Source organism: Halichoerus grypus, chromosome 15 (genome assembly GCF_964656455.1).
Source record: "Halichoerus grypus chromosome 15, mHalGry1.hap1.1, whole genome shotgun sequence".
In the NCBI taxonomy this organism is placed as follows: domain Eukaryota; kingdom Metazoa; phylum Chordata; class Mammalia; order Carnivora; family Phocidae; genus Halichoerus; species Halichoerus grypus.
Genome location: NC_135726.1, coordinates 4,395,732 through 4,419,978, shown reverse-complemented (window position 1 = coordinate 4,419,978; position 24,247 = coordinate 4,395,732). Strand labels below are relative to the sequence as shown.

The window sequence follows — 24,247 nt, the reverse complement described above, 5'->3', positions numbered from 1 at the left end:
GGCACCCTGCCCACACTTTTGTACATAGTATGGTTATCAAACTCTCCCCAAATCACTCAGGCTGAAGGTGCCACCTGTTTCCTGCTGGGACCCTACTCAGGGGTAGGTAGTGCCATCCCCATTTTGTGGATGAGTAAACTGAGGTGGAGAGAGGTGAAGAAAGTTGCCCAAGGCCCTGCATTTGGAAGGAACAAGCCTGAGATTCAAAGCTGGACCAACTCGTGCCAGAATTTTGCTTTTTCTATTATTCCTAGGCCTTTGTTGAAATTGGTGGAGCCAGGCAGCATGACGCTGGTAGCCTGTTTTCTTGCAGTCAAGGGACAAGATGCAGGAGAAACAAGAAGGGCCACCAGAAGAGCCTGTGGGATTGAATGGAGGTGAGGTAGACACGCGGTGGGGAGTTGAGGTAGAGGTGGCATATATTTGCTCAAAAAGGGCAGCACAATTTAATGGACAAACGCCCATGTCATGTTCTATAGTTCTTATAGTTAAGAAGCCCACTCTATAGATAAGGAAACTGAGGCACAGAGGAGGGGCACAGCCTTCCCCAAAGCCACCTCCCTCCTAAGTGGTGGGTCTTGTTATGGATTCCAGTGCCACCTGGAGCCAAAGCTCCTCACAGTTTCAGGACATCCACTTGGAGGCACATTCACGCATCTACTCTGGGAGCCAGTGGAGTCCAGCAACTTCCCTATGATGATGATGATACCACCAACATACCCTCCATTTCACTATGAAGGAAGTGCTAACACGGTGGGCATTTTACAGATCGGTAAATTAAGGCTCGGAAAATGTAAGACGCCTGCCCCAGGTCCCATGATTAGCAAGTGCAGGAGCCCATTCTGCAAAGGATCTGCTTAGAGATCATCCAAGACCCACACGGATCCCAAAGGCAGTGGGGTCCTCAAGCTCTCCTCCCCATCCTGGGATGCACTCCCAGGGCCCTCCCTGAGGGTGAGATCTTAGCCTTCTCCTTCAATTACAGACAAGGAACCGAGGCTCAAAGGGGCCACGTGGCTCGCCCCGAGCCGCACAGCATTGGTAGGAGTCTGACTCAGCTCCGGTCTGCGGTGCTCCCAGGGCCTTAGGACTGACCGCCCTCCGCTTCCCACCCCCCACCCCCCCAGAACCACCGGGCGCTCATTACAGTCCAGCTCCCCCGCCAGCTCCAGACCCAGTGACACAGGGTAAGGCGACGTCCGGGAATCCGCATTTTCAACAAGCGTTCGCTGGCTCACCTCCACCCCATCCCTCGCTCCAGGTGATTCTTAGGATCTGGCAAGATTGGGAAACAGCCCGAGCTCTCAGACGCCGGCGCCAAGCCCACGGCTAACTCCCGGGCCGGGCCAGGTGCGCCGAGTGCAGCCGGGCGCGCCGCTCCGCCCCGAGGGCGGGGCCCCACCTGCGGCGGGCAGGTAGGCGGCTACCTGGTAACCCAGGCCTGGCCCTGGAGGTTTGGGCGCGCGCAGCCAGTCCCGGCCACGCCAGGGACCGAGGGACGCGGGCAGGGGCGGCCGCCGGCGGACGGGAGGCTGAGCGAGGGGGCTCCGCCTGGTCATCATGGTCGAAAGACGCTTCTCTCAGTTCCTGCAGAAACTCGCCTTCTCGGGCGCGGGCCACCTGTACGAGCCCCTGGAGAGGAGCGAGTTGGAAATTTTGGTGAGTCTGGGCGACCGCGCGCGGGCCGTGCGATTTGGCTCCCCGCCCCACCGCAGCCCACCCTCCCCCGGGACCCCGTCCGCGTGCTGCGCTCCAGCAACTCGTCCCCCTGCCCCCTGGCTCTGGAAAGAAACCGACTTTGGAGCAACGCCAGCTCCCATTTCTGCCCTGAGCCGGGCTCGCGCCATTTAACCCTCTTAGGCCAGCCCATTTTGTGGATTTGATACTGAGGCAGAGAGAGGTTACACGTGTCCCTTAAAACGCACCCAGCTAGCAAACGACCCAGCTAGGAACTTCACCTGGGTTTCTCTGACTCCAGAGAATTTAAATTTCTAGGTCTCCGCACTCGGGCTGCTATATGGATTTTTTTTTTTTTAAGTTACTTGAATTGGAAAAAAAATCAAAGTGATGTAAAAAACAAAACAAAACAAAAGCAACAACACCTGGGGAAAATGTTTTAGCAGTAATAGTAGTAATAATGGTGGAAATCGGGTAAAGAGCAGCCAGGCCTCCCAGCTTTGCTTCCTACATCTCCAACGCAGTTTTGAAAAGCACTCAGGTTTGTGTGTTAATTTTGAAACCTCCTCGGGACCCTCTAGGATAAATCAACAGGATTATTAGGCCGGGTTGTGGGAGGGTTGGGGAGAGGAGGGGTTTCCCAGCGGCTGAACTGACACAGCTGTCCAAAAAAAGCCCTTCCACTTGGTGAAGCCAGGGTCAGTGGATGACCCGGCGCCTTTCTCCATAGCTTTGTAAGAGTATAAGCTTTGCATCTCGCAGGATATGAGAGCAGAGAGCGCTGAATTCCCGCAGAAGCATCTCGGGGGCATTGCACTTTTTTTCTTTTCAGCCTAATCAGTCATTCAAAAATAAAATTCCTGAAATAGTGCCTTGGGTGTGCTCAGGAGAATACAGCCTTCGCCATGGCCGTCTGACTGGGGAAGGGAAACCTCCCAGTTACATTTACTTTTTTTTTTTTTTTTACATTTACTTTTTAATGGAAAAGATCAGATGGAAAAACAACTTGATTTAAACTATTTAATTTTCCTCCCAAAGAATGACAACAGTCAAAACGGTTTGGTGGTATGATTCCTAAATATTTGTGCATTAGAAAAATAGTATTTTATACATGAAGGTTAGCAAGAGAATTCCGGCGCCAGGGCGGTAGGACCACAGGGCCGTTCTCACATCATCTCTGTTTCTGAAGTGACGTGTGGGTTCAACATGGATTGAATGTGGAGTTTGATTATTTTGCTGAGATCGATTTCTCTACCCACGTGTCACGCCCTGGGTTCTGCTAAACGAGTTTGAAGTCAGTTTGTCAATACTGTTGCCTTTTCTTCGTTACTTTTTCTATTTTTTTCTTCCTATCTTTTGGTTTTTGCATCATGCTGGGTATTTTCCCAACACTCCTGATGTGTAGTTGGTTATGATTAGATTTAATAGGATGTCCAGGTGTCCCAGGTATGAGGGTGATGTAGCATGACTAGAGATGCTGGCGTGAATTTGACCTCTGCACCAAAGTGCACTTCATTTCTCCAGATCTTTTGCGAGGGGTCCTCAAGGGAATGACAGGTCTTCAACCTGGGGGACCTCACCCACCTGGTCGTGGACCTGGATGTTCTGGGTAGCACCCTGAAGGGTGGGTGACGGGTGACATGGCGGTGGGGAGTGGAGGGGAGACTGGTGACCCAGGTCGCCGGTAGCAAAGGCTGGGTGAGAAACAAAATGTCCTATCTCTGAAGGCTCCTGGTACAAACCCAGGAGATTGCACTGACAGGAACTGGGGGTGTGGTGGGGTGGGGAAGCGACCTGTTTCCCACCAGCTCAGCTCAGAGCCTGAATCTCCTTTGCTCTCAAACTTACTTCCCCCCATTTGAACCCTTTTTTGCCAAGAAAAATGGAAAAAGAAGCCAAGTGTGATCACAGTGATCATTTCTACAAGAGTTGTAACTCTCTCTTATAAGCACTTGTTGTATGCAGTGTTCTGGGCAGCCTCTGAGCCCCCCCCCCCCCCGCCACTTTGCCCAGCCACCTCACTTATAATACTAATTATTACTGAGAACTTGCTGTGTCTTCTTTTGGGTCTCTCTGTGCCGAGGTCAGTTTTATTACTATAATCATATGATAGATGAGGACATGGAGGCTCACAGGTGGGGCCAGGCGCTAAGGATACAGCTGTGTACAAAACGAAGTTCGTGGAGAAGGCCAACAGATGACAGAGAAACCAAGAGATGTTTAATCGGAGATCCAGGGTCTGGGGTATGATGGGGAACAAGAAAGCAGAGTGGCCAGGCAGGGGACATGTGGTCGAGACGGGGGGGGCCAAGGAGGACCCAGTTAGCGGCATCAGAGGCTGAATCTGAGCTTAGTGGTCATGGCTCTGAAGATCCTCGTTCTTGCCGTATTTCCAGTGTCACGACAAGGAAGGGGTTTGAGAGATCCTCTTAATGCAGCTACTGGAAAAAACCTTCTCTGTGTTAACCTGAATGGTGGGTGAGGAGAATGTTGGACCAGAAATTCCTGCTTCCCGATGACTTGGTGCCAACTCCAGGGAAGTTATCTTTGACCCTCAGGGCTCCCATCTCTTGACCAAGTCTGGCTGGGCTCCACCCTGTGCTGCCCTCCTGGTTGGTGAACTGATTCATCCTCCTGAGGCTCTCCAGGGTGAGGACGGGGTTCCAACAGACTGATGTAGTGGTCACCCATTCACTCAGCCCAGATTCCCGGAGCATGTACTGTGTGTCGGGCCAGTGCTGCACGCCAGGGATGGGGTATAGAAGAAGCGCACACTCCCTGCTCTCCTGGTGGCAGAGATGGGGACCAAACTTCAGAGCACTGTTTAATGGCAGGTGTGTAACAGCTGGGAGGGCGAGGGATATTTAAGATTCCTAAGAGTGGCAAGGATCTGGAGGAGTGTGCTGGGAGAGGGACAGAGGTCATGGCGGTTCTGGGCCGAGGGGGTGAGGGACAGGGGTGGGTGTGAGGATGAGGAGGTTGCAGAGGTGAACCATGAAAAGCCTCTGGGCCATCATGAAGAATTTGGGCTTTATCCCTAGAGCAACGGGGAATTATTGGAGGGTTTAAATCAGGTCATGACAGTCATTTCACTCATTCACAGATGCGCCAAACATTAGGAATGCAATAAACAAAAACAGACACAATCCGATTTGCATTTTGAAGAGATCACACCTGGGTTGCAGGAGGGTCAGGCACAGGAGGGACTTATGAGACACACACACACACACACACACACACACATCCTTAGTGTTTCTCAAAATATAGCAAGATAGGACTTCTTCTTGAAGCAATGTATTGCAGCCTTCCAGTGTTGTCTTAAATTATTTGTATCAAAAGGTGACTTAAAAAAGTATAAACAAAACTTGCAATAAATGTAACTGTGTATGGATAACACAACTCAAAAAATCAAACTAAGTTTATAATAAAATCATAAAGTACAAATGTAGCAACTAAATTTTGACATGACTAGTAATTTTTTTCAAACTCAGACACTGATGTTGAATGGTTGTATTGGTTATCTATTGCTGTGTAACAAACTACTCCAAAATGCAGTGGCTTCAAACAACAAACGATCATCTCTCAGTTTCTGTTGGTCAGAAATCTGGGTGCATCTCAGCTGGGTGCTCCTGGATGTGGTCTCTCATGATGTTGTTGTCCAGCTGTTGCCTGGGGCTGTGGTCTCATCTGAAGGCTCACGGTGTGGAAGAGGGAAGGATTCAATTCCAAACTCATTCCTGTGGTTGTTTGCAGGCCTTGGACCCTTACTGTATGGGCCTGTTTACAGAGCTGCCTCATGGCTCAGCACCTGGCTTCCCCAAGAGTGAGTGATCCAAGAGAGATTGAGAAAGCATCCATAAAAGCCTAGAAGCCACAGGCTTTTTATAACTCAGTGTTGGAAGTGATATCTTATCACTTCTGCCATTCTCTATTCATTATAAGTGAGTCTAGGGACTCCTGACTGGCTCAGTCGATAGAACATGCAACTCTTGATTTTGGGGTCATGAGTTTGAGCTCCACATTGGGTGTAGAGATTACTTAAGTAAAAAAGAAGTGAGTCTAGGTCTAGCCCATGCTCGGGGCAGGGTAGGGGTTTGGATTATACAAGTGCATGAAAATCAAGAGGCAGGGTTGGTTGGGGGTGGAGGCTGCCAATGGTTGAAGGGAATAGTTTCTTACATGAGATCCGTCACATAAAAAGCAGAACCACGCCGGGTGCATCGTCTGCTCAATAGTTATCTTTTTCTTACTGTTTTCATTACTCTGGAATTCTAATCTTTATTTAGGCTCCTTTTGAATTTTGATTTTGATAATGCTTATGCTGAGAATGTCTAATTACATGTATGTGTACAAAATGGCATTTAAATATGTCAAGAGTTTGCTAGTTTAGGATAACCAGCCTCTTAAGCACGAGGCACAGCAAGCGACCTGTGAATGTCAGTTTTCAAGGCTGTCACTTGGTAACTCTAGAATTGGCTCATGAACTTGAAGGTAAGGTGAGTGTCAGGTATTGTGGGGAAAATATTCTTCCCTTGGTATTGATTACCACACTTGATGCTCATCAGCTATGGCAAGTAGCTACGTTTGCAGACTGGATTCATGTCAAATCCCACTTGCAATGTGACTACGCTACTCAGTGGTTCAATACTGTCAAGTTGACTTGTCAATACTGTGTGTTGTGTGATGGTTCCTGCCAGTTTTTCCTCTCTGAGCCATGGAGAACCTTTCATCCCTGCAGGATGTCCTGTGATTGTCACAGATGCACACATAACAGTGCTTTGTGATAAATTGGCCCCCAGAAGGTCTATATTAATTAGGGTAATCGTTGAGACACATAGTCAAAGTTCAGAAGTTCTTAGAAAACTGTGGGCTCTTGAGAATATGTCCAAAGATGCCATCTTAGAAATCCTGCCCCCAAATCCCAGTGTCATGAGCCTTGTTGTTAAGGGCGGCAGATCCTAACACCCCAGAGCTCCTCCGGGGAAGGAACTAGAAGGCTCATAGATGGCTGTCTTCTCTCTCTGTCTTCACGTGGTCTTCTCTCCATGTGTATGTGTCCAAATGTTCTCTTCCTACCAGGATGCCAGTCATATTGGGTTAAGGCCCATCCTAATGATTTCATTTTTACTTAATCACCTCCTTGAAGGGCTTACCTCCAAACAGAGTCACAGTCTAAGGTACTAAGGGTTAGGACTTCAACATATGAATTTTGGAGAGATACAGTTCAGTCCACAGCACTATGTTCCTTATAGAATCTTGAAGGGTATTGGTGAGGAGGGCCTGTAGGCCATAATGGGAACATATATAATCTTCTATAGGGGTTACAGATGCTCTTGAAATTGTGTTATTAACCTCACCCATCCGCCCTAAGTCCCTAGGTAGGATATGGATGGACTGTGTTCTTGAAGCTCCGCCATCTTCCCACTCTTCTTCCCATTGGTAGGGAACAGAGCCCAGCAAAGCACATGTTTGCCCAACTTGAAACTCAAGTACACAATGGGGAAGAATTGCTCAGGATTCATGATTCTGGAGTTGCTGGGGAAAGGAAGACTTGAATCATCTGGAACAAAAGCAGGCACTACATATAATCATTCTTTTTTTTTTTTTTTAAAGATTTTATTTATTTATTTGATATAGAGAGAGACAGGGAGAGAGGGAACACAAGCAGGGGGAGCAGCAGAGGGAGAGGGAGAAGCAGGCTTCCCGCGGAGCAGGGAGCCCGATACGGGGCTCGATCCCAGGACCCTGGGATCATGACCTGAGCCGAAGGCAGACGCTTAACGACTGAGCCACCCAGGTGCCCCTACATATAATCATTCTTTATATTTCAAACTATTGAAACCAAACCACCATGTTAATTAGATCTGGTTATTTCACAGCTGACCCCAGGATTATACCATGTACTCCTCAGGAACCTCTTTTCTTTGCCTCTCCAGGAAGACTGAGCTTGGGGGTCCTTGTGGGTAGGGGGAAAGAATATTGACCTGGGAGACCATTCCCAACCAGGAGATCTTGGTTAGGGCTTCGACTGGGACCAGAAGCCCAGAGTTCCAGCCTGGAGTCCATTATTTATGGCAATGCAAATTATGCATATTTCAAATGTCCTTGCCTGAAAGTGGAGACATTTGTTGTAAGAATCTGTGAAAATGTTGGATTCCCTTTCTGACTTTTAGGTTCCTCACCAGTGCCTTTCACTGGCTTTCTGTGGAGCCGATTAGATTATATAATGTATGCAAATGCTCGGCACACTTCTTGGCTCATGAATATGCCTTCGGTGAATGTAGCAATTAAAAAAGAATAAATGAAAATTGTCTAAAACTCTTTGCATATGCCTCGTCCAAAAAGTGATAATTTTTATTAAAACTCTTGATACAATGCTTAGTTCAAAAAGTGACAGCAGTTTTTATTAAGTATCTGTCACTGTCTTGGAGCACCTGGTGGCTCAGTTGGTTGAGCAACTGCCTTCGGTTCTGGTTGTGATCCCAGGGTCCTGGAATCAAGCCCTGCGTCGGGCTCCCTGCTCAGCAGGGAGTCTGCTTCTCCCCGCTCCCTGCTCATGCTCTCTCTCTCTCTAAAAAAAAAAAAAAAAAAAAAGAATCTGTCACTGTCTTGTTGTCTGACTTGGGTCGGGTGTGTGGCCCCGTGCCCAGAGAAGATCTCAGTGGTGGGGGCAGGACCGGCTCCATCATGTGTGGGGTCTAGTGCAAAAGGAAAATGTGGGGGAAATGACCAAGAATTTCAAGAGGACGACAGCAGGGCATTCCATGAAGCACACACCCTTCTGAGCACACCCATGGGGCTGGCCCTGCTGGGGGTCCCTGGGCATGAAGTCAGTAGTCAGACATGCTAGCAAGTTTTTACTGTTTGGTTTCCCCCTTTTCAGCCCCCACACAGACTACTTCTGGCTCTCCCCTTCTTTTGTCCATTCTTTCTGTAAATCAGCTATTGTCCAGATGCGGTCTGGTAACCAGCAATCTGAGTCTTAACAAGCCCTTGGGTGGGTCTGATGCTTGAGTTTGAAAACCACTGCTCAACACAATTAGCTTCTCCATTCCTTGGACAGGCATCTTCCTGTTTGCCAGACTGTTTTGGAGGCGCTGGAGACAAAATAGTGAGCAAAACACTGTGGAGCTTGCGGTCTGGTGGGATAGACACATAGTTCTCAAATAATTTTAGTAGTATGTGTAGAATTACAAACTGAGATAAGCCCCATGAAGGAAAGCACATGTAAGACGTCGGGCTGGACACAGCCTGTGTACGGGGGAGTGGTGGGGACTTGACTGCTGCAGTCTGGGTGCAATCCAGGGAGACTTCCAGTGGCAGGGCTTTGGAGGTGGCAGGGCTTTGGAGAGTGGAGACTTGCATTCAAGCTACTACAGATTTCCCCAAGGCAAGCTGGCCTCCGTCCTCTGATCTGGGAGGTACCTGATGCCCAGGGGGATTCTGCAGAGTTCTCATTCTCATTTCAGGAATCCCCTCCCGGCAGCTGTCCCTCTCTCTGTCCCTCCCTCCCCCACATTCCAGCATTGAAATGTGAGTGATAGTTTTGCCTTCCTTGATCATTGAAATACGCTAATAGTAGTTGCTATTCTTTGACTATCTTCTATGAACCAGGAACTAGACGTATTTTTCTTTCCTTCCCTCCCTCTTTTTCCTTTCTAAACTTTTTTTTTTTTTTTCATAAGCCACAATAAGAATGTGCACAATAGAAGATGCCTCCTCCACTGGGCACTTGTTTGCTCCCACTTTCCTCCTGCTCGGTAGGGGGTGGAGGGAGGTACTGTTTGTATTTAATCAGATGGCTGTTTGCCTGGGTGTTCCTGGCCCCATTTGCTGTGCAGTTCCTGAGAGGCTGGGTAGGAGCACTGACACCTGACCGCTGACCCCCGTAGCCCAGGCTACCTGCCTGCAAATTCTATTCTGCCACTTGCCAGGGGTGAGCCCCCAAGCAAATTCCTTAGTTTTCTGTACAATGGGGTATTCACTGCAGCGATCCGGATCCGTTGTGGAAGGGAATGATTCAGTATGCGTAAAGCATTTAGGGCAGCCCCCGTCCCAGTAATTATTATTTATATACAATTACGTAGTGTCTCTTTAAAACAGACAGACATAAAATCATACTGAGCACAGCATCTGCAAGCCCTCCAGCCTCTCCATGCCCTGCAGTATTTACCCATGGAGAACATTCTTCAGTGGCTACATACGGGTTTCTATGTAAGCCACCCCCTGCTGATGGCCATTTAGATGGTTTCCTTTTTTTTAATTTTTAGAAGAATGTTCCAGTGAACATCTATGGGTGCACCACGCTATTTTGAATCCTTACAAAAAGCCCTGCAGAAACCTGAGGTTTGGGGAGTGCCGTGGCTTGCCTGGGGTCCCGAGGCTGTCCCGGGAATTGGGACCTGGGTCCGCCAGCGTGTACTGGATGATGGAGTTCTCCCAACTCCTCCTGGTCAGCTTTCTCTTCCGTAAAGTTACTGACCTCCCCATCATAGTAAGTATTTCACGGAGAGTCCTGTGAAGGCTGTCAGTATACCCTGTTTCTCACACCTTTTCTCTCTGGTTCTAGCATCTGTGGATGGTCCCTGCCGGGATCGATTACTTGCTGATCTTCTATTTCCTTCGCTCGCTCCTTTCTTCCTTGGTGTTCTGGGAGGAGGGAGAGCTGCCCCTCTGCATGCTCGCTCACTCACTCACTCATTCATTCATTCATCTTATCATGAACTCATGAGTTCCTGTTTTAAGAAGTGTGCCAACATTCGTTACCACCGTTTCTATTTTGATGTCCCAGATCTGGTGAATGGGAGCTTCTGCAGGGCGCCCGCTCTGTCCTCTGGATGTTCTTTCCATTGCTCTCTGAGCACGTGCCTGCTTCCTGGCATCACAAGAAAGTCTGGGCTCATTGGATAGTTTCCCTGCCCGACCCCAGAAGCAGTCATTTCTCCCCGGATTCTGGGCTCTTTTTGGTAGAAGAATGGTCATTACAAATCAAGCTCTGATGTCAGGTGTCCTCACGCTCCTGCGGTGTTGGGGCGGCTGGGCTCTCCCAGGGGGTGCGGTGTGTATCTGTGTGTGTGTGTGCACTGTGAAATCAGCATTTATAGCTCTGTGTGTGTATAAATGTATATATGTGCATCGATTCCATCCAGCCCAGTGGATACCACCAGCTTGGTGCCGCTCTTTCTAGATCCGTCACTCCCTTCCCCAGTGAGAGTGGCGGTATGTTTACTTATTGCACAATTGCCCTGCATGTACCCCGTCTCCTCCCCTTCCTGGTGGCCCCTGGTCACATTGGCCACCACCTCGTGCGGGCGTCTCCTCATTGGGTCCCTGATCACCCTGGCCATCCCCGCAAAAGATGCGTGCGCCGTGTGTCTCGAGGGGTCACACCACCATCCCACACACCCAGATCGCAAACACTGCCTAGATAGAATTTCAGGGGCTGGAAAACGCATCCGGCACCCACGTCGACCTGAGGCTGGGATTTAAGAACCCTGCCTCCGCAGTCCAGGGTGTGGGGATATGATGATTCCCATCTTACAGAGAAGACTGCCTCAGAGAAGTCGAGGGCCTGGGGGGGAGCTACACAGCTGACAGCTGGGAGAAGTAGAAGAGAGCCCAGATCAGTGAGTCATGGGCCAAGCAGCCCTCCCTCTGCCCAGTCTGCTCATTCAGGGTTGTTTCCCCTTAACATTGAAGAGTCCTGGGCAGGCCCCTTGGGTTACCTGCCTCAGTCCTCCCCATGTGAGAGTCCCCATGTGAGCCTCCCTTTGCTCTGTGCATCCTAGGAGGCTTGTCCTCCCCACCTGCCTGAGCCCCTGCGTGGTCTTGGATTCTCTAGCACTCCTTCCACTACGAAGCCCCCTCCCCTCCTGCACAGGCTCTGCCCCCCAGGCTTGGTCTGTATTGCCTTTCCCCCTTTGAATCAGCAATTCAGGCTGGTGACTCAAGATTCAAGAAGGTGCAAAAGGGAGTACCTTAGGAGTCTCTGGCCGCCTCTGTCTTCCAGCCACCCACTTCCCAGACCCAAAGGCGACCAACCCTGGTTTCCTTTCCCTTTTCATTATCTGTAGGCTAACTTAGTACTCACAGTATCATGCACCTTTGCCCCTTCTCTTGTTAATGGGACCACCGCTTGGAAAAACCGCCTGGCAGTGTCCAGCATCACTCCAGTCTCATGTGCCGATGACCCAGCATCCCACCCGGGAGAAATGAGAGCTTGTACCTGCTTACAGACCTGCACACGACTGTCGGTGGAAGTGTTATGTGTAATAGGCCAAACCAGACACAACCGAAATGCCCCACCACATGCAAATAGTTGAGTGAATTGTGGCATATCGGATCAGTGGAATTCTTGAAATATGACAGAGCAACAAGAGAGGATGGATTACAGTTTTTCATCCCTTTTGTTCATGGAGCAACACAGGTGCATCTTGCTGTGGTAACACTGGGCAAGAGGAGACAGACACAAGAGGACCTATGTATGATTTATATTCATTTCTGTGGTGTTCCAAAACAGAGTAAGTCCACGTGGCTAGAAATCCAAATGTGGCTCCTCTTCCAAGGGGCCATCGACGGAGAGTGGGCACGGGCAGCCTTCCGGGTGCCAGAGAGGTTCTCCCCTGCATCAGCGTGGGGGGTCCCTCAGGGGTCCACGTATGCAAGAAGGTGCACACTTAATATTTGTGCACACAACCGTATGTAGGTCATACTTCAACATATGTTTAATATTTTCCATACAGGTAAATAAAAAGCTTTCACCATCTGATTTTAATGGCAGCACCATGTTTCATGGACACGGGGGTTTCCAATAGTTGGCTGTTGTGAACAGGATTGCCATGGATGACTTTGAACAGGTACTGCACTGCAGTTAATAAGTCGGAAAAAGAAATTGCTGGAACTGGGCAGTTTTAGAGCCCGAGACTGCCTGATTGCTTTCTGAAAGCTCTGTCCCCCGGCACCAGGAGCCAGACTTGCACCTCCCCCAGGAGACAGGTGACGCCCTCGGGCCATTTTCAGACACGCTCTGGTTTTCAGTGAGTTGGAGTCTCTTTTTACATGTCGAAGTTATCGCCTCCTTTCTGGGAACTCTAAGTTAATATCCTGCGTCCCTTTTGTAAAAACATGAGCTGGTGGTCTTTTGCTCCTTCATGATTCAGAGCACTTGGTTTGTGCGCGGAATTATTCATCGTCAGTGTTAGGAACCGCAGATACTTTCCCCAGCGTGGTGTTTGTCTTCGGACCTTGCAGAAGACATCCCCATTCTGCCTTTGTCTTGTGCTCGGAAAGTCCTTTTCATGCTGAGATTTAAAACAAAACAAAACAAAAAACATAGTCCATGATTTCTTCTCGTGCTTTTATGGTTTCTCTTCTTCCTATCTGTCCTGATTATTCTTTTAAACCAACTTCCTATGTAATTCCTCGATTTAGGGCAAGGACCATGTCTGCTTTCCTGAGGTACCAGGCCTGGGTTCTTGCACACCTTGAGCGGTTGGGGAGTGGATGAGGGGACCGACAAGGGCTTGTTTGAAGAGGGGACACTCAGCAGAGGACTCGGGCCGGCTGCACCGGCCATGGCGCAGGGCATTTGCTCGGCTTCCGGGGGGAAGCCCGCTGAGTTGGGAGCACCTGTTCTGTAATGTGTGCTCTGCCCCGTTACAGCTGCTGCCCCCTTCGCCGTCCGCCCAGGCTCTTGTCCTTGGCAACCCTCCCTCCCGTCCTGGTCCTGGCGTGGCTCCCGGCACCTGGGGGTGTGGAGACCTTCCAGGCAGCTCCGCCGTGTGCCCCTTCTTCCCTCCTTGCCTCCCTCCCTCCCACAAACATTCTTGAGCACCTTTTGTTTGCAGCACTGTGCGGGGCACTTGGGTGTGCACGGATCTGAGCAGCCGCTCCCCCGAGAGGCTGTAGGGCCGGTGCTGGAGGTGGGCAGGTGGGTCTGCGGTGTGCAAGCTGTAGGGAGGACGGAGGCTGCGAGCTCAGGGCGTGGGTTCCTCGTGGGGCCAACGGTGGCTGGCGTGTCAGTGTCCGGGCTGCTTTAACAAATGACCACAAGCAACACAAGTGGCTTAAAACAACACAAGTTCATTGTCTCCCAGTCCTGGAGGTCAAAAGTCCGACACGGGTCTCACTGGGATAAAATCGAGGTGTGGGCAGGGCTGCGATCCTTCTGCGGGGGTTCCAGGAGGAATCTGTTGCCTTGCCTTTTTCCAGCTTCTGAAGGTGGCCCACATTCCTTGCCTCGTGGCCCTTCCTCCACCTTCAGTGCTGGGAATCCTGTCGCCCCCCCACCCCCTGCTCCTGTCCTCACATCTCCTTTCCACCCCCTGCATCCCTCTTACAAAGACCTGTGAGCACCTGGGGCCCTCCTGGATCATCCAGGATCACCTCCCCAGCTGAAGGTCTCCTTCAGGACACCTGCAAAGTCCCATTTTCTATGTGAGGTCACATGATCACGGACTCCGGGGATCAGGACAGGGACGTCTCTTGGGGGGCATCATTCAGGCTCAGCTTCTCCCCTGCTCCTACCAGCCTCTACCCCTACTCATCTTGGGGGTTCCAGAAAGTCGTGTTTCTCTATGTGCTTTCTCCCTTCTGCCCTTTGCTCAGCACAATTCCCGCCAAGATATTTTCTCGTGTTTTATGGCGCAGTGACAAAGTGCTGGTCCGGGAGGCGGCCAGTTTAGCCATCTCTTCATCTGTGGGATGGGGATTAAAAGTGCACCCGCCGGGGCACCTGGGTGGCTCAGTCGTTAAGCGTCTGCCTTCAGCTCTGGTCATGATCCCAGGGTCCTGGGATCGAGCCCCACATCGGGCTCCCCACTCCGCGGGAAGCCTGCTTCTCCCTCTCCCACTCCCCCTGCTTGTGTTCCCTCTCTCGCTGTGTCTCTCTCTGTCAAATAAATAAAATCTTTAAAAAAAAAAAAAAAAGTGCACCCACCTTGGGGCGCCTGGGTGGCTCAGTCGTTAAGTGTCCGCCTTCGGCTCAGGTCATGATCCCGGGGTCCTGGGATGAGCCCCGCATCTGGCTTCCCACTCCGCGGGAAGCCTGCTTCTCCCTCTCCCACTCCCCCTGCTTGTGTTCCCTCTCTCGCTGTGTCTCTCTCTGTCAAATAAATAAATAAAATCTTTAAAAATTAAAAATAAATAAATAAATAAAAGTGCACCCACCTCAAAGGGCTGGAGGGATGATTTAATGAGATGGTGGATGTCAAATGCTGGGTAAGCTGTCTGATACCAAAATGTTAGCTGTTACATCTGCTGCATCATTGCGTTACGTGTTATTGCTGGGGTTGTGAGATGTTATCCTCATTGTGACCTGTTAACTGTTCTTAGCCACCCGTTCCTTGGGCATCTCTTCTCTTGTCTGCGCAACTTCTAGAGGGACGTGGGGGCCCCTGCTGCCTCAGGTCTCATCCTCACCCCTCCCCCAGGAAGCAGAAGGAACTCTCCCTGCTTCAACTGACTCCACAGCTCTCCCAGCCCAGCACTCCCAGCCTGGTGCTTGGTCCAATGGCCCTGGCCTTCTCTCTCCAAGATGGCGGCCCCTTAAGACCAGGACTGTATAGAATTGCTCTTTGAGTGCATCTCCCAGCATGGCATCCTCAGCTCAGCTCTGGCTGCATATTAGAATCACCAAAAAAAAAAAAAGGGGGGGGGTGCTTTTAGGATTCCTGCTGGCTGAGCGCCACCCCTTAGTTGGTTGGCCAGGGGATAGGCCACAGTAATGTATTTTTACAAGACCCCAGTGGTTCTCCAACTTTGGAGTGCAGTGCAGTCCCCTGGAGAGCTTCTTAAAGCACAGATTGCAGGATCCATGCCCAGAGTTTCTGATCCATTAGATCCAGGGTAGGGCCTGAGAATCTGCCTTTCTAACATGTTCAGGTGATGTTGGCCTGAGGACCACTCGCTGAGAACCACCAGGCTAATGCATAACCGGGTAATTCACAGACATGTGCCGTAGGAGAGACCGTTGCACAAGTCTGGGAAAGAAGGAAGAATTTGCATTGAGTTGGGTCATTTGCCCCTCCTCTCAAATGTCACCTCCTTAATGACCCTGGCTGCCTGATTGTTCTTGGGTTACTGTGACCCTTACATTGTTCCTCCCCAAGTGCCTTGATTCCAATGACTGCATCCACCCACATTATGAAATTCTTGAAGAGTCAGGGCTGTGTGGCTCCCTGGGCCCTTGACTTCCTCTCTGGCTCCCTCCGTCCCTCCCTCTGAAACCTGTCAGAGCCTCACTCTGTCACTACTTCAGGGCACTTGGGGTTCCCCAAATGGACAATTTGCTCTGCTTGCCACCTTCCTGCCTTTTCTTCCAGAGCCCAGCTGGTCCCTTCTTCCCTCCCAGGGAACTCACTCCTCTACCTTCTTCAAGGCCTGAGCCCCACCCCCACTCTGAATCGCACCCCTGCATGTCTCCTTTCTAGAATGAGGTGTCCCTATCACAACACTGCCACCTGGGGCATGAGTGTCTCTCGGCTTGTTCCTTCCCAGTGTCACCAGATTTGCATAAATACCCAGTTGCGTTTGCATTTCTGATAAAGAGTGAGTAATGTTTTAGTATAATGTGTGTCCTGTGCAAGCTCCCATTCTTTCTGTTCACTTATGCTTCCCAGGGGCCAGACGCTGCACTTGGGGCTCCGTGTCCAGTTTTCTATTAGCCCCCGGAACCTTATGAGTCTCTGCTATTGAAACCCTCTTTCCAGAGGGAGAAATGGAGGCACGGGGGAGGTTTTGGACAAATATCTTAAAAAATCAATGTCTAAGCCCTTTAAACAGGGAAGCAATCACTGGGGTCTAACTCAGTAAGTGTTTGCAATGAACTGAATCCCCTGAGCCAGACGGGAAGGCAGAGAAAGCCTGGCTTCTGGCTCAGCGTAGGCTGGTTGCCCTGCAAGGTGCCACGTGAGCATCTGCCCCGCAGTGAGCTCCCAGCTCACTCTGTCAGCCAACTCATCTTTAAGCGAATGTCATACTTGCCCTTAGTGGCTCCCCTGGAAGCCACCCCTGGGTTAAATGTCAGCTCTGAGCCATCTTTGCTTAGTGAAAACACCCTAAGAACGCTCTAAGTCCTTAGGTTCCAGACCATTTCCTTAGGGGTTGGGAAGGCCCCACATCATCACCAGCCCTGGCAGGCCCGCGTGGGTCTCTTTGCCGTGGGCAAACAACACCCAGGGGGTGTTGGATATCACCAGGGGGCACAGAAGATCACATATTGTATGATTCTATTCATACGAAATATGCAGAATAGGTAAATCCCTCGAGACAGAGAGAAGATCGGTGGCAGCAGCGAGGGGCTGGGGGAGGTGGAGGGGAGTGACCAATCGATCGTGCACCCCAGCTCTCCTTTTGGGGGAATGAAAATGTCTTGGAACTTAGATGGACGGGGTGGCTGCCTGACATTGGAACTATACTAAATGCCCTAGAATTGTTCCCTTTAAGATGGTTAATTTTATATTATGTGAATTTCATCTTAATTAAAAAAGAGAGAATAAAGGAGAAGGGAGAGTTGCCCCCCATCGGGTTAGATGGGAAGTGAGGACCAGGGGTGCCCCCAGAGAGAGCACCTGACCTCAGTCAGGATGAGCCACTCTAGTGGCAGTGGGCACGCGCTGGGATTCTCACCAGATGGACGTGGATGAGTGTGTGTTCTAGAGGGAGTGAGCCAGCCACGTGTGAGCGTCCTGGACAGAGGTCCCCTGCACGCAGGTGGGGCTCAGGGGGCATGCGCTCACCCCCGGATCCAAGGGCTCTGCTTTCTGAAACTGACAGCCCCACAGCGAGATAGAGCGAGCCTTGACTGATGGTGTTCTGGTCCACATCATGCCCCAGCAGCCGTGGAACCCAGGACGGGGCTGGCCAAAGTGGGTTAGGAAGGAGACAGGAGGTCAGAAGGTAGGGAAGGCGAGTGTAGACAACTCCTTCCTAAGCTCCACTGTAGTGAATGAGAGAAGTGAGTGCGTACGTCTCCGATGTGTAGCCCAGAAAGGAGGCGGGTCTAGACTGCATCAAGCCCTCCCCGTGCTCATGCTTGCTTGATTCGACAAAAGCACTAGGAGGGAGGCATCGTCATCCCCATTTTGCAGATGAGGGAATTGTGATCAGACAGGTTGTCACTTGCCCGAGGTGACGTGCTGGCAAGTGGAGCTGGTCTGTGACCTGGGCAACACTAGGGTGAGGGTAAACTGAGGCTTGTGGCTGAGAGCATGCATCCAGTAATCCATTAACTGGAGCTGAGGGCGCGCGCCTTTCGACTGATGCCCTCTGCTATGACTGAGAAATGCTCGTGGAGCACTCTCCGAGTCCCAGGCACTGGTTGCCACCCTGCAGAGTGGCCGCACTGTCCGCGGATAGCGGCATTTCAGTGATAATCTCTTGCTGGCAATTGTATAGGTGCCATCAGGGAGAGGTCCAGGATGCTGAGAGGGTGGAGTGGGTTCTGATCTGGCCTGGGAAGACATCAAGACAGAATAATCTTTCCATGTCTAACACGGGGTTTCTCACCCTCTGCCCTACTGAGGTTTTGTACCACGTCATTCTTTGCATGCCCGATGCATGTAGGATGCTTGGCAGCCTGTCTGGCCTCCACTCACCAGGTGTCAGCAGCACCCCTGTCCCCCAGTGATGGTCTCCAGACATTGCCAAAGTCTCTTGGAGACAAAGCTGCCCCTGGTTGAGAACCCCTGATTGAAAGTAACAGTGTCGTGACCATGAATGTGCCACCAGGACCCCCACAGGAGCCCTGGAACAGCCTATTCCTGGGGGACACGGGACTCCTCCAACAGGCAGCATTGTGTTTCATGGGTCTAAGAGTTAGGGTTTTAGCTGGAGGGTGAACATGAGGTGGGGTCTGCTGCAGCCATATGGAAAACTGTGGATTTTATCCTGACAGTAAGTAGAATCTATCCAATGTTTCAAGCATGGTGCATGTGTGTGGGGTGGGGACTGGATTTACGATTTTCAGGGTCATTCAGATGCTATATAAAAAATGAATTGGGTGTGGTTATGGCCAGAAAGAAATGGCAAGACCAGGAATGGCCAGCTGGGTAGGACTGAGTCCACGTGTGGTGTGAACAAGAACGGAGTGTCTGATTTGGGGTGATGGAACCAGAGCTTGTGAACAGGACAAAAAATGTTCTGTCTCATTTTGTGATGCACGTTACTCTTAAACGCTGACATAAGGAGAGGTCATGAAAGTTGGGGGCGCCTGTTGAATGTAATCGTGTCCGTGCTTTGTGGTCACGGCACAAGTGAGAACAATCCCAGGAAGTGGATGTGGTTGGCAGAGCGTTTCTAAGCAACAAGGCATTTGGGAGACCCTATTGGGGATGGGGGGCCAGCAAGAAGGAAGAGGGGAATTTGGCATCTCTGTTCTAGCTGAAGGAAGAGGTTGGCCCCTGACTCCCTCCCCTTCCTCCTTCCCAGCGCCTGACAACCTGCTGGAAAAGGAAAAGATGATTATCATGCGCTGGGGGATCAGAATACTAGGAATCACTTTGCAAAAATACCTAGCATTTTCCTGATTGAGATCTCCTGTGCTATCGTGTCTTCCCATGCCCTTCAGGTATTTCATATGACTGCTTCCCAGGCCTGCCAGATACCCAGAACTCAGCTGGGTTCCTCCCTTCCCTTGGGTTATTGCAGATGAAACACAGAACAGGCTGTGATATCACCTATCATCATCAGGGGGCTTCCTCTACAATGTGGCACATACTTGACCAAGATCCCACAAGTTCAGGAATCAGGATTCTAAATGTGTTCATTATTGCCCTCCTCTGTCAGCTTGGTACATTCCTAGTCTGTTAAATAAGTTTGCTTAAAAATAGATGCATCAGTAATAACCAATAACTGGAAACAACCCAAAGGTCCCTCAAGAGTAGAACAGATAAATAAATTGTGATAGACTCAGTCAGTGGAATATTAAAGAGCCATGAAAATTAGCAGCCATCCCTGCGTGCAGGTCATGCATGAATCTCACTAACACCGTTGAGTGGAAGGAAGCAGACATGGGAGAGTAGCTATTGCAGGTTACTTTTTATATATGAAGTTCAGACCTGGCCAAACCTATGGTGACAGAGACCATGACAGTCGTCACCCTTCCTCCAGTGGGAGGGGAGCACGAGTTGCTTCTAGGGGCTGGTAATGTCTGTTTCTTGATTTGGAGGCTGGCTGTATGGGTCAGTTTGTGAGAATTTGAGCTGTACTTAAGATATGTGCATTTTCTCTGTGTATGTTAATACTTTGAAAACAGCATATAGTACAAAATTACAATTCACTTAACAGCAATCCTGCTTTTTTCACAGATTGGTGGGCAGTGTGAATTGAAAGCCATCGAAAAAGAGAAAACAGTTGCAGCTCTGTCACCCAAGGAGGCAAGCAAATGCCACAAAGAAGATTTGGCCAAAGCATTTTATGTAAGAATTGAATTTGCCTTTGAGGCTGGTATGGTAAGGTTTTTAGCTTCAGAAGAAAGCAACACAAATTATACATTTTTATCATCATTGCTAGAAAATGCTGCTGATGTTGAACTGTTTTGATGTCCCACGTGGACTGTCATCATCATTGTTGTCAACGGAACCAACCCTCACGGGGTCCTTGCCAGAGGACAGGCACCCTCCCCAATCTCTATATCCTGTTTCTCTTACTCAGAGACCCAGAGAACATGGGAACCCACACGGTTCCAAAGGAGCACAGTGAGACTTGAATCCAGGTGGTCTGACAAGAAAGTTCAAACTTTTAATCACCCCCTGTTCACACACTTCCTCCTTTATAATCCAGGGTGTTTGCAATTACTGAAACCAAACCCTTACATGTTTCTCAAGTGACTTTGACTTCCGGGCCAATGCAAGAAAACATACACACACAAACACCCAACCAAACAACACCTTCCCTCCATGACGCTCTTCTCTGAGGCTAAAGAATGTTGCTTGCCTTCTGTTTTTAATTTACTTAGAAAACTGAGCATAGTGATGTGTGTGTGTGTGTGTGTGTCTGTGTGTGTATTTACGCATAACCCACCACACTTTGGGAAAGCAAATAAAAATCCACTAATAAAGGGGCATATGCCACACTCTCAAGACAATTAGAAATCCGTGTTTCGTGCCAGCCTTTTTTCCTTCCTTCCTTCCTTCCTTCCTTCCTTCCTCCCTCCCTCCCTCCCTCCCTCCCTCCCTCCCTCCCTCCCTCTCTCTTTCTTTTTTGGAGAGAGAGAGTCGGGGTGGGGGGCTGCAGAGGGAGAGAAAGAGAGTCCCAAGCAGGCTCCATACCCAGCCCAGAGCCTGACGTGCGGCTCGATCCCACAACCCTGAGATCATGACCTGAGCCGAAAGCAAGAGTCGGACACTTAACCGACTGAGCCACCCAGGCGTCCCATCACGCCAGCGTTTTCTTGAGAATAATCCAAACATCTGTTTAAATTCAAGTCCTGCTTGTTAGTATTAAGGGAAGGAAATAGTCTTGCCTCACCTAGATGTCTTCCCTGTCCAGCAAACAAGTTTAGTTTTCTTTCTCTCTTGAAATGAATCTAGAAATCAATTCAGCTTTCCCTGTCACCTCTTTCACCCCGTACAACTTTCTTGTTGCCGACTTTTTAAAAACAAGGATACCTTTGCTGCAACCAGAACAACAAGGTTGCCTTACATAATTATCGATTTAATGTTAGTTTGTGTAAAGGACTTGAAATTGTATCTGGCACAGTGTATGTACGATATAATAATTTTAGCTATTGTTTCTATGGAGGGGCCTTTTTTCTGTTGTTTTCTTTTTAATTTTTAATTATGGTAAAATGCACAATGTAAAATTTGCCATTTTAAGCATTGTTGATGTACAGTTCAGGAGTATTGAGCCCATTTTGTGCAGCCAGCCTCCAGAACTCTTTGCGTCTTGCAAAACTGAGGTTCTGTCTGCATGAAACGGTAACTCCCCGCTGCACACCACACAGCCCCTAGCACCCACCTCCTCCTCTTCACCTCTGGCAATCTGACTACTCGCACCACCTCATGTAAGTGGGATCATGTAGTCTGCCTTTTCCTGACTGGTATACTCAGCCACCACTGGGCCCCTGGGCTGTTCCCACCTCTTGGCTATTGAGAATAGCACTGCTAGGGGCGCCTGGTGGCTCCGTTGGTTAAGCCTCTGACTTGACTCTTGGTTTCAGCTCAGGTCATGATCTCAGGGTCATGGGATGGAGCCCTGTGTCATCCGCCTCCACGCTCACCAGGGAATCTGCTTGAGATTTTTACCCCCTCCTTTTCCCTCCCCCTTTGTTCCTCCCCCGACTCATACTCTCTCTCTCAAATAAATAAACAGATAAAAATCTTTGGGAAAAAAAAAAGAATAGCAGTGCTTTGAACATGGGTGTACACACATCCCTTCGAGACCCACCTCTTTTGGTATCTCTTCGCCAAGAAGGGTAACTGCTGCATCGTGTGGGGATCCTATTTTTAATTTTTTGAGGAATCCCCATACCGTGATGTATAGCAGCTACAGCTTTTCAGGTTCCCAAGGCCTGTTTTTTTTTTTAAAGAAGAAAATATAAGCGTTTCTGTATTTCTGGAATCCCCCCATACAATCCCATTGAATCCTCCCTGCTACAATCTCATTGAAATTTAGGCTTAAGGTTGTCTTTTCTGCTGTAATTATAGGGCAGAAGTGCAGGCTAATTGAGAAAGAACTGGCCTATGGGTGTTCCTTCTCTCTCTGTTCCTATTTGCTCGGGGTCTTTGAACAAGTTCCTTCTCCTTTGTGGACAATCCAATTTCCTGGTCCATTTTGGACGCGACTGGCTTCTGAAGTGGGAGTTCTGTGAGGTGGGCTCCCTGGCTGCTCAGGGCCCATCGGTGAGCCCGTGCTTAACCGTGTCCTTCCAGGTGGACTTAGAAAATGGGCTGTCTGAGTTCTCGGTGTCACAACGGAGACAGGTCCATGGCTGGAATGAATTTGTCGCTGATAACACCGAACCCGTGTGGAAGAGATATCTCGATCAGGTAGGTGTCATTCCTTGCTTTAACTTGTGAAAGCCAGAGAGGGTGGGATAGTCATTCATTCTTTAAATATTGATTGGGGGTGTCTTTGGACCAGTCTTGGGGTGCAGGGGTGCAAAGAGGAAGAAGGTTCCCTGCTCATTCAGGCTGGTTTTAGCCAGCAGGAGGGATGGCCATGAGTAGGTCTGAAACTACCCAGGCAGCCACGATCATGAATAATAGTTGTTACATTCATAGAGGATTTTTCACATGCTGGGCACCATGCTGAGTGAGTAAATAAGTAAGCATTAACTCACTTTATCTTCCTCTTTTTTTTTTTTTTTTTTAAGATTTTATTTATTTGACAGAGAGAGACACAGCGAGAGAGGGAACACAAGCAGGGGGAGTGGGAGAGGGAGAAGCAGGCACTTGTCGCTCCAGTCTGCGGTTCCCCGGCTGCCCCAGGCATAGGACAGGGCACATGGGAAGCGCTCAGTAAAATGTCGGTTGGCTTTATTGTTAACTGTAGCAGACCACCTTTCTGCCTGTCTCCCTTTATGTGTGGGCTTAGAAGGGCCCCAAGCCAGGAAGAGTCTAGCCATCCATGGCCAGAGCAGCCCTAGTGGCGTGTGGTGGGACCTTCCCGTTGGGTCTGGCATCTGTTTGCTGGGTCTCCTGGTGACTTGCTTGTGTTGGATGAGACTGGGCAGGTGCTTGGGATGGTCTGAAGATGGGGAAGGAGGGGAACTGGTGATGTCAGTGTTGAAGGACTGTCCAGGTCCAACTCAGGCGAGGGCTGAGCCTATGGGATTGGAATCGGGGTTCAAGGTGGCACTTGATCCAGGCCTGGCTAGAGACCAGCACTGGTCCCAGCACTCAGAGTGGCCCCGGCCAGGACTGCACACCCCTGAGCTAGCCCTGAGCCCATGGCTGGAGGGGCCTGTTGTCCAGAAATAGACCTGCTGCTCCCAGAGTCCTGGGTGGGTGTAGCCTGAAGGGAGGGGAGGGCAGGGAGCCAGGTGGCATATTATGGAAGTGACCTGTGCAGGAGGACTTGCACCTGTGCTGATCTCTGCTCTGCTAGGTGACCTTGAGTAGGAGCTCTCACCCCACCAAGCCTCAGGTTTCGCCGCCCAAAACTGGGTGCTTGCTATTTCATGGACTCATTTGTTCTAGGTCAGTGCTTTTCATGTTCCTGGCCATGGGCTGGGCACTGTGCAGGGAGCGGCAGCCAGACCAGCTTTGCTTTGGGGCATATGTAATGCATCACCCAGTGAGTGTGGTGGGGAGAAATGAGTCAGGACAGGTGCTAGGAAGTGATCGCAGGGCAGCTATTTTGGACTGCATGCTCAGGGGAGCTGTTTAACTGGTTCCTGAGGGGCCAGTCTTTGAGCAGAGACCTGAATGAAGTGAGGAAGGGAGCTGTGTGAGGGTCTGGAGGAAGGATGTGCAAGAGGGGGAAGTGCAAAGGCCCTGAGGCAGGGGAGGCCAGGCTCATGTGAGGATAACCGAGCTTCAGAAGGTGGCCTGGAGAATCCTCGTGGCCTGGTGTGTGCTGGGTGTTCGGCCCCTGTTTGTGCATCTCTCACCTCACTTCTATCCAACCG

The 24,247-nt window shown here is 50.0% G+C and overlaps 1 protein-coding gene across 1 annotated transcript in view; it reads left to right on the top strand.

The window, feature by feature from the left end:
• Window positions 1–1,470: 1,470 nt before the first annotated feature.
• ATP2C2 (ATPase secretory pathway Ca2+ transporting 2) overlaps window positions 1,471–24,247 on the top strand; it is a 58,390-nt gene continuing 35,613 nt past the window's right edge. The window contains exons 1-3 of the mRNA XM_078062991.1: window positions 1,471–1,659; window positions 19,983–20,093; window positions 22,548–22,664. Coding sequence (XP_077919117.1) covers window positions 1,561–1,659; window positions 19,983–20,093; window positions 22,548–22,664 — 327 coding nt within the window. The 5' untranslated portion in view covers window positions 1,471–1,560. The remainder of the gene's footprint in view (window positions 1,660–19,982; window positions 20,094–22,547; window positions 22,665–24,247) is intronic.